Source organism: Phoenix dactylifera, unplaced genomic scaffold (assembly GCF_009389715.1).
Source record: "Phoenix dactylifera cultivar Barhee BC4 unplaced genomic scaffold, palm_55x_up_171113_PBpolish2nd_filt_p 000319F, whole genome shotgun sequence".
In the NCBI taxonomy this organism is placed as follows: domain Eukaryota; kingdom Viridiplantae; phylum Streptophyta; class Magnoliopsida; order Arecales; family Arecaceae; genus Phoenix; species Phoenix dactylifera.
The window spans coordinates 116,335-126,693 of record NW_024067788.1 but is presented as its reverse complement, the minus strand read 5'-3'; the positions used below and the strand labels follow the sequence as shown (position 1 = coordinate 126,693).

General features: G+C 40.4%; 2 protein-coding genes across 2 annotated transcripts; one reads left to right on the top strand and one right to left on the bottom strand.

Annotated features, from left to right (window-relative positions):
- The first annotated feature begins 313 nt into the window (after window positions 1-313).
- LOC108510949 lies at window positions 314-1,225 on the top strand. The gene has a single exon (XM_017841155.2). The coding sequence runs from the start codon at window positions 314-316 to the stop codon at window positions 1,223-1,225; it is 912 nt and encodes a 303-aa protein (XP_017696644.2).
- Window positions 1,226-1,472: 247 nt separating this feature from the next.
- LOC103712317 lies at window positions 1,473-4,276 on the bottom strand. The gene is given in 4 exon segments (XM_008798802.4): window positions 1,473-1,820; window positions 1,938-3,326; window positions 3,328-3,847; window positions 3,938-4,276. Coding segments are annotated over 2 exon segments (564 nt in total). The 5' UTR covers window positions 3,495-3,847; window positions 3,938-4,276; the 3' UTR covers window positions 1,473-1,820; window positions 1,938-2,929.
- Between the last annotated feature and the right edge of the window lie 6,083 nt (window positions 4,277-10,359).

Below are 10,359 nucleotides of genomic sequence, written 5' to 3'. Positions count from 1 at the left end.
GCTAGTACCGGGGGAAGGGAGCTGGGATGAGGTTTTCATCCGAGAGACCTTTGGGGAGCAGCTGGTGGAGAGGATTCTGGCATTACCGATTCCGTCCCGGGCGGAGTCTGATAGACTGATCTGGTTACCGACAGGCCGATCGCGCGTACGAGCCAGGGATATTCATGCGTGGACTAGGAGGGAGCCGGAGAGACGGATTGATGGTGGATGGATTTGGAGGATGAGGGTGCATCCCCGGGTGGCGCTTTTTCTTTAGAAGGTAGCCTGGGGATGCCTTCCGACCAGGAGTGTGTTGGCCCGGCGGGGGATGAGGATGGGTTCGCTCTGCGAGGTATGTCTGGATGCCGAGGAGACGGTCGGCCATGTTCTTCTTCGATGTCCTACAGCTGTGCAGTGTTGGAGATTGGCCTCGGCACTACTGCCGCCTATATGGGAGTCGGTGGAGGACATGCTTCGGTTCCTGAGTGAGTCTATTCGGAGGCCGAGTGATGCTGAGACAGGTTCTATTGTGGCGTACCTAGCCTATCACATATGGCTAGCCAGGAATGACCGTCTATTCGAAGGTGGGCGGTTGACCCCACGGGCTGTGATGGAGAGAGCTCTGAGGCAGGCAGCAGAGATATCTATGATGACCACGTCGGCACCACCTGGGAGAACTAGGGATATCTGGGGTACCTGTACTGCTGTTTCAGCGTCCAGGTTCAGTTTCTTCTCTTGGGTACCCTCACCCCCTGGTTATCTTAAGGTGAACTTCGATGGTGGTATGGCGGAGGATGGCGCCTCTGGGGGCGTGGGTTTTGTTATTAGGGACCACCGGGGCACTTTTATTGCTGCTGGGGGACGGAGCACTCTCGGCGGTTCGGCGATGGGAGCAGAGCTGCAGGCTGCTTGGGAGGGTGTTTGGTTTGCGAGACGAGTCCTGGGGGCTGAGAGACTCGTTCTCGAGGGTGACTGTTCTACGGTGATTGACTGGATGCGTGGTGTGGACATATATGGTGATGACCACCCTCTTATACGGGACACTCGGAGTTTGGTGCAGGAGCTGATCTCCTGTCAGGTTGCCCATGCTTACCGAGAGGCGAACAGTGCAGCAGATTGGATCACCTCTTATGTTGCCCGACACACTGGGGAGGTCTTTTGGTCTAGTTTAGATTGCGTTCCCCACGCCTTATTTTGTTTACTTTTCTTTGATATGTCTGGCTGTACTCACGTTAGAGGTATATGAATGAAATACCGTTTTGATTAAAAAAAAAAAAAAAAAAAAGAAAAAAAAAAAAAGAAAAGAAGAAGAAGAAGAAGAAGAAGAAGGAGGAAAGAAGAAAGAAAAGAAAGAAGAAGAAGAGGAGGAGGCTCAGGAGTGAGCTGCTGCCACTTGATGTGCAGAACTTGCATGAAACAAACTCCATATCTATTTTTTTCTTTCTCAACGTGAATGCACCAACGTGAAGTCATAGAAGTAGACATGAAATCACTGATCAAACATGGTGCAGCAAATACTTATATTATCAAATAAGCATAGACAGCAATGAAGTTTTATAGAAATACTGATATAATATGATAACTAATACTAACGAAAGTGAATACTACATAAAATAAGCTACTCGTGTCTTTGCTACAAATTTTCTACTCGACGGCCAAGAAGTCTTCACCGACTGGGTCATCACGACTCCGAGACAACAGTTTTTAGATTACATAGAAATTAGTTGTGGAGTGCCGGCGCTAACAGAAAGAAACCAGCCATTGACGAATTAAACCATCCGTGCTGAATAAACCATCTGTTGAGATGCCAGCAAGTTCCTCAACGCCATACCAAAATAGAACTGTTCCAAACATAGCAGACATGGAGAAAAGAAAGGAAAATTAGAGCGTTCACTAAAATGCCACACAAAGAACTCGCTTTGAAAGAATATTATATAAAAATTTAAGGGCATCAGTACCTTGTTGCAGATCATAGGTTCAGTTGCCTCCCATGGACACCGTTCAGCTACCTCTCATGGATGGTATGCTTCGCTAAACAACTTACAAACTTCTTGTTGACAACTTATGAAATATGAGACTACACTACCTGACTCAGCACCCACTACTAAAGATAAGCAGACAACCTAATGGAGCTTAGCACATACAGATAACATGCTATACAAACAACAGCTAAAACCTGCACGCATTGAGACAGACAAAACAAGTGGCAGAAGGGAGAGAGGAGTTGTTGTTCTAGTTCTCCTCCCAACTTCTTCCTCCAAAAAACCAGAAGAAGTGATGAGGCGAACTCGATGTCCTTGCGAAGGACCAGAGCAAGTCAGAAGTTAGACAAACAACAGTAGAGAAGAGAAAAGATCCGAACTTTAAGTGTTCGAACAGACGAGAGAAATATCTCTAGAGAACGCAGGCTCTTCGAGAACAGAAAAGCAGATAACCTAAAGACACAAGTCAAAGTTCCATAATATGACTCATCTATGGAAAATTTGAAGCACCGAACCTAATTAAAAAGAGCAAAGGACAGCATCTAAATTGAACTTGCCTAACCAGATAGTATAACCAGTCCAGAGTAATAAAGCTCAAAGTGTCAACCCAGGGAAAAAAGAACTACCCAGATAACAGGCAGCACTGAAGAAGAGTAGTGCTTAGCCATTGTCTCCAATGCTTCCCCACATTCCCCACTTCCTTTCCAATAAATTTGATTAGCTTCATGATCAACAACTTTCTTCTTCCCAGCCTTCCTCCAACGCCTACCTTCTCAAATGCCAAATCATATTTGATTACAGCCATACAGCCTCATTTTTCTTCATCCCCAACTAGAGAATTCTAAATCATCTTCTTCCAAAGACACTATCCAAAAAGTTATTCACTACCCCTATACAAGTAAACAAACGTCAAAAGCCAACATCAGTGCAGCAAATATTTACAGAACCCCCCAAGTCCTGCATCAAATTCAGTCATCAGCGATATCCAAATGGAGAATCCGTCTCAAATTCTCCGTAGCAGTAACGGTGTTGAGAAAGAGGTCATTGTCAGACGAACCAGACTTTCTGGTGGGAGAAGAAGGTGCCGACTTGGACAATGGATGGAGAGTCATTCCAGATGAAGGACCTGGCAATTCCAGAGAGATGCTGCGTTTCTGCCGAAGGGAAAATGTCGGGATGGGTAGAGAACTCGGAGGGGGTGAATTTGAGTAAGCCGGCCCTGCCCAGAGCTCAGAGTAAGAGAGTTCATCATTGAAGCTTGCTCCTTGAGGAGACGGTGAAGGACTTATCGGAATGGGTTTGCTTCTTCTACTTTGTTTGGGTGGTTCCGAGTAAAAGCACGGCGATCTCGGCTCGGGGGAGCTGGGGAAACGAGGGTAGCCGGGGCAGAATACCGGCACCGGACTGGAAAGTCCGGCAATTGATCCCTTTGAAGCCTCTTGAAGGAGAAACACCGAACCTATCGGAGATCTGAGATTTGCCCCTGTTGTAATATTGATTCCGATGCTGAGCAACCACAACCAGTGTCTCCATCTCAAAATCCCAAAACTCCTTAAAGGATCCAAAGTAGGATTTTTTTTCCCAATCAAATCCAGTGACCTTCCGACAATAAACCCAGGAAAGTACAAGGAACACAAAAATCAACAGGGGAAACAGAAATAAATAGCTCCAATCTATTGGGAAAACACTCCATAGCTCAAAGGATCAAAATCTAAGGATCTGATGACATACCAGGCAAAATCGCGTTTCGAGTCTAGATCCGAGGGTAAACAACAGCGGGTTCGAGGCACACCTCGATCTAAACACTGATAGCCAACAATAACAAGCAAATCCAAATCAAAGCCCCTTTTTCTCTTCCTCTTCAAACAAACCCCATAAAAGAAGACCTGAAACCACAGATCGTGCACAAAAACCATAAGATCGCTCCAAAAAACAAAAGGAACATGAAAACAGACTAAACACCAAGCTCAACTCACCGTCTTATCGAAAGAAGAGGAGAATGCTCGCAAAGAAGCTGATAGCCTCCGCCGTGGTTGAATCCCTGGGACTCGATCGGAAACAAGCCGAGATCACCATTTCCGGGGCGGAAATCCTCGTAGAAGCGGCCAAAATCTCAACGGGAAAAGCCAGCGCAATCGCGAAGGCGATATGGATCGATCAGAGAGGCAATCGAGAGAAAATGGGAGGATTTCATCAGAAACTTTTGGAGATTCTCTTGGGGAATCAAAGATAGGGTTTTGAGCAGCCTTTGGTCTTCCTCAGTGGGGAAGCGAGAGCATGAAACCCGGAACCGACCACGGATCCGAAATGACTCGCAGTCGGATTTAAATAGTCGGCGGACTGGTGCACGCATTCCACCCCCTTTCAGACCAAAACGGAAAGAGACGAAACTCCCCCTCCAAACGAGCGTACCAAAACCTTTCTGCGGGCGTAATATCACCCGTCCACACTGCCTCAAGGACTACAACTACAGCAGATCATGATCTCTCATAGAAACGTTTATGCGGGTGTCGACCGACAGTATTGATAGATATGCCCTTATCGGGGAGTGAAATAACGAGGATTGCCACTGCTCGACAACTCCCCCCGAATTTTGATAATAAATGGATTAAAAAAATATTGCTGCTTTCAGATATTTATACGGGGCGGCGCGTTGTATGGTAGTCCTCTGTCTCAGAGCTGTCAAGAAAAGTGGTACTTGTTATCTATATTTATTTTAAATAAGTATAAATGAGATATCAAAAATACAATAACAAATATAGATATAAATTAAATAATTAATTTTATGACTCTAAAATTAAAAATATTAGTAAGTAGGTGATCAACTCAATAGTATGTTAATATGGTCATTTATTTTTTAAAAAATTTTATGAGTATTATATAAAATTAAATAGAGTTATAAATAAAATTAGATGTTCGGATACGAAACGAATAGTTATCTCACTATGTCCATATCTATTTATTTTGACGAATATAGTTACGTATATGAGTATTAGTTGGATACTTAAATTTCTATCCATATTTGGATAGTTTCGGATATAAAAGCAAATCTGGATAAAAATCTAAGTTGTATAACTTAGATGATGTAATATGAGAAAAGGCCTTCTGCTAATCAAACATCCTGCTATCTTTATATTTATTCTTAATTTATTATTGTTTTTACTCTTTAAATTCTATACTTTAGTTTCTTAACAGAATTTTAGTTTACCCGTAATAGTATGGTAGACTCATAGCGCCCGCTACACCCAACCTTCTCCTCTACTGAGGAGGTGGTGTTATGATAATGAAAGTTCTGGAAGGTCAAAGAATCTGGATCTACGCTACTATCATTTTCTCTTATCTTTCTTTCTAACTATCCGACACCAGTGGCATGTCCGTGCAATCACTTGACCTAATTGCAAGCTCGTAATCCTGCCTCTCACAAGAGAGCAAACACCTACATAATTTACAAATAATAGGTTTTTCTACTAGAAATACTCCTACTAGGATCCATGTAGTGATAGTGTGATAATAGTTGAAGACAAGCAGATCATGCCCACTTAATTATCAATTATCATATCTCAATTTTAAGTTGAAATGTACTAAATTACTTTACCACAACATCTACTCTTGTGAACAAAGTATAGTTAGGTTACAAGAAAATTCATGCAGACAAGGCCGATGATAAATTGCTTAATAATTAGAAATTCTATTTGAGCTTTTTCAAAATGAAAAATAGCATTTTTTTAGGTGTTTTAATAGACTAGATCAACAAGATTATCTTTAAAATTTCAAATTTTATTACGTATTATCTATTGGGTTGTATATTTTAATTTAAGATTTCAGAATTTGACACTTATGAAACCCTAACAAAGCTAATGTCCAGCTCAATTTGAATATTGATGTAGCTGGCACATTTTATCGTTTTCTTACAGAATCGCAATAATGAAGCTATCAATTTCTCCCTCTCTATGTGTATACCCTACAAGCCAGTGGTTGAAAAGGATTGCAAAAAGGCAGCTCATCACATAATCCTTTAAAATGGCATAATAAGATATGGAGTTGTTAACTTATCTGTGATTAGAGATGGAGCGACCAATCTTGAAGATCTTGAGTGCATTTTGCTGAAAAAAGCAATGGTGATGGTCAAAACCAAACTTCATGTCTCATGGTAGTATTCATGACCCTGTTAGTAATCTCTAAGGACTCATTTGGTTAAAAAAAAGAGGCAGAAAAAGTGTAGTCAACGGAGAAATAGAGAAATGCCTCATGTTTAATAAGAGTTTTCAAAGAAGAGAGTTGAAAAAGTAGCCTTCTCATAGGAATAAGATTTTTACATTTTATGGACGCAAATCCATATGGGACATGAAAAAATCCAATTCCCCTCGGTTGAAAATTGGAGAATTTTTTTTTCCAAAAGTGTCCTTAAGCTTTTGGATAGAATGGGATAAGATAAAATCTTTTCATTTATTAAGGGTATAACAAGTATTTTATATAACTTTTTTAGAAAAGTAGATGCTCCACCAAATATAAGCTACTCTGAAATATGCCACTTTTCCATGATCAACCAAATATGCAAAATTACTTTTTTAGATATTATATACCCAGATAGAATGGGTATTAGATATTTTATACAACTTTTCTAGAAAAGTAGATGTGCAACTTAAACATAAACCACTTTAGAATATGCTACTTTTCCATGGTCAACGAAATATGCAAAAGTCGCTTTTTTAGGCATCATATACCCACGTATTAATTTTTCAGAAAAAAATTCTAGTGAGAAAAAAATTCTTTTCAGAAACCAAATAAGTTGAGAAATGATGTTGATGGTCCAAGAAAGGACCATGCCATTGTAATGTACCCATTGTAGGAGATGCTGGGAAGTTTCAACGGATTTAGGAATGTTTCCATCAATGAAGACAAGCTTGTCTTTGGCTTCCAAATCATGTAGATATCATGCTTTCACATAAGGTAGTTATCTCTTTGAGTAAATTATAAAAACCTCCCTTGAGATTAAGGGTATATTTTACTAACACCCAATAATTTGAAAAATCTATGCTTATCTCTTTGAGGTTTATTTTTATCTAATATTTTAACCCATATGCAACTCAACAAAATGTTAATCAAAATATTTAACCCAAATACGACATCAGAAGAAAAAAAATTCAAAAATGATCAAAATAATCTTAAGTGATATAATAGCCATCCAAAGATATAAAAAAATATTTGCATCATCCTTGATACTTTAGAGCAATTTCAACTTTTATATAAGGTAAATAACTTTATTAATGCCATTAATTTAATTTGGTGTATGTGTAGATTTTATAAATTATTGAATGTATGTATAATAAATATAATTTACTCTAGCTCTTTTTATGGTCGTGAAGGTAACATGGGGAGCCACCAAGGTGATAGCCTGATGGTAAGGGAGCGATAATTTCATCCGAGTTGTTCGAGTTTAAAATGTGCGGACGTCGATTAAATTAGGCGACCGGATATCCCACGCCCGGACGGCTCGTTGGCAGATATGCTTTTTTTTATCTGTACCGAGGTGGCGCTGGGGTGACAAACCCACGCGTGAGGCGGTGAGCCCATGGGCTAGGGAAGGCACGCGAAAATCTGCGCTCTGTATCGAACATTCTCTAATAGAATGAGAGCTCAGTAGTAAGAATTAATGGGGAGGGAGGAGGAAGAATCATTGGTAGTAAGGCTGCTACATAGATGGGCTGGTCCCCCCCCCCCCCCCCCCCCCCCCCCCCCCCCTTCTTTTTTTAATCCAAAAAAAAAAAAAAAAAAAGGTAACATGGGGAAGAAGAGTAATAGTTTGTTGAATTAATGGGGAGGGAGGAGGAAGAATCATTGGAGATGGTGTGGTTGCCGCTGCCATTGGAGAACCAAAAAGCTAAAGATGATTAAAAGAGGATACTGTTAGGACACGTGGTGGGTCCAAGAATCTTTTCAAAAGCATTGGTACCATGTTAAGAATAAATTAATAGTAATATAAGTAGAATCTTCTTTTTCCGTATGAAGGTCCCGAAAAAATAAAAAAAATAAACCAAAGGAGAACGAAAGAAGGCGCCACTCATTTGAAAATTTTCTATCATGGTTAAAACACAATTTAATACTGAAATACGACAAATTCGTAGCAACAACGATCGAGAATTCTCCAATAACAAAATCTTTTCTCTCCTATTCTTTCTTAGGTGGGTATTATTCATCAAGATAGGGCTCGTTTGGTTCGTAGGAAAAGAAGGAGGAAAGTATGATCCACGAAAAAGTAATGAGATGTCTCTTGTTTAGTTGGAGTTTTCAAAAAAGAGAGATGGAAAAGTTGTATTTCCATGAAAATATGATTCCAACATTTCATGGGAAGTCTTTTCCATGAGAAACATGGAAAAGTTACTTTCCCATGAGGCTCACTCCATTTTTATTTTTTTCCAGAAAGACCTTTCAGCATTAAAGAAGCATTAAAAAGGCATTAAAAATCTATTTTTTATTAAAGGCATAATAGGAATTATATATAACTTTTCCAGACAAGTGGATAGTCAACCAAACATAAGCATTTCGGAAATTTGTCACTTTCTCATGGTTAACCAAACATGCTAAAAGTACTTTTCTAAGCATCCTCTTTCTAAAAATCTGTTTCTCAAAAATCATATTCTGAGATAGGAAAATGCTTCCCGTGAACCAAAGGAGCCCATATGGACATAAAATAGGGTGGTTGAGCAAAAGCATCGGAATTTACTCAATATTGTTTGTGCTCTTCATTTCCAAGCCAACCTTCTCTTAGATTTTTTTTTAGAGTGCGTTCACACGATGGTGTATCCGATAAATTGATTACTTACAAAAGTATTAAATGGCAAAAGTACATTTGAATTGTTGTTTCACCAAACTCCAACCGACAGTCATCTTCCCATTGTTTTTGGTACTTGCGGTATGGTCATAAGTTTGATAATCCTGCCAAACAAGGTGTTTTCATCAGTTATCCTTAAGGTTGAAAAGTGTATTAAAGTTATCATCTCCAGTCTCAAAACATTAACATACGCAAGGATGTCACCATGGAACCTTTTTTTTTCTTAACCATCTATACCCTCTCCTTTTTCTGTGCAGAGCCGGCTCAACCCTTATAATAATTATATTATAAGCATAATTTGTTCTTATTATTATTTTTATTTATTTTTTAGTGGGATTTTTTGTTCCTGGAATTTGTTTTCATTATTTTTTTCTTTATAATTTTTTAGTGGGATTATTGTGGTTTTATTAAAATTTCTACATCTCAGACACGCTTTTTTCAAATAATTTTCTTTTTATAGAGTCTTCTTATTTTTCTTTCTTCTCTAGTTTTTTTTATAAATGTTTTTTAATTTTTTTAAAATTTTGGGGAAGGCTCTAACTTTCTCTTCCTCTTTATAGGTATATAGAGATGAAATAAATATGTACACATCCTACTTAGGTCCTGTTTGGGGGAGCTTTTAGAAAGCCAAAAAGTACTTTCTGGCCCTCCAAAAGTACTTTTAGATGAAAAAGAATGTTTAGTAAAAATTTCGGAAAGCTGTTTTAGCTTTTCCAGAAAGGTGAAAACAGCTTTTTGGGAGAAGCTTCATTTTGGAGTTTTCCGAAAATGCTGTTTTCAACTTTGTCGGAAAACTGTTTTTTAACCAAAATACCCCCATTTAAAAAGTCCATTTTTCCTCCCAAAACCCTCCATTCTACCGCCTCTTTCTCTCTCCCAAAACCCTCCATTCTACCGCCTCTTTCTCTCCCTCTCCCTCTCTATCTCCTTCTCAACGTCGCCGGCTGTTTGCTTTTTTTTTTTTGGTGAACGGGTGGTTGCCCACGGTGGCAGCCACCACTCGTGGCCAGCGACCCCTCCACAAGTCGTTGCGACGCCACCCATAGCTCGTGGCCAGGCTTGGCCGTGGGGTGGTCGGGCTTCCACTAGCTGCGGAAACACGACGTCCCAGCCGCGGGATCAGGGAGGCGAGCCGCAGCGAAGCCCCCATAGAGGCCGGCCGTGGGGTGCTCTTTTGGGTAGCAGTGTCCGCTCGCGGCAACGTGCGCCCGTCGTGGAGCTATGGGGGTGGCGATGTCCGCCCGCGATGGTGGCAAGCGAGCCACCTCGGCTCCCTTCCGCCAAGATTGCGGCAGCCGCCGTCAGCCATGGCCTGACCACCTCCCGCGGTGGCCGCGGCCCGGCCCCCTTTCGGCGCCGCCGGCCTCGCGGGAGGAGAAGAAAGGAGAAGAAGGGAAGATAGGAAGGAAGGAGAAGAAGAGAAGAAAAAAAAAAAGAAAAATGAAGAAGAAAAGGAAAGAGAAAGAGGAAAAAGGAAAGAAAATAAAAAGAAAATAAAATAAATAAATAAATAAATAAATAAATAAGGAGAAGAAGAGAAGAATATAGAAAAGAAAAAGAAAAGAA

What these genes read in the sequence shown, in the direction of transcription:
- LOC108510949 (XM_017841155.2), top strand. Translation starts at nt 314, where the DNA reads ATGGGTTCGCTCTGCGAGGTATGTCTGGATGCCGAGGAGACGGTCGGC.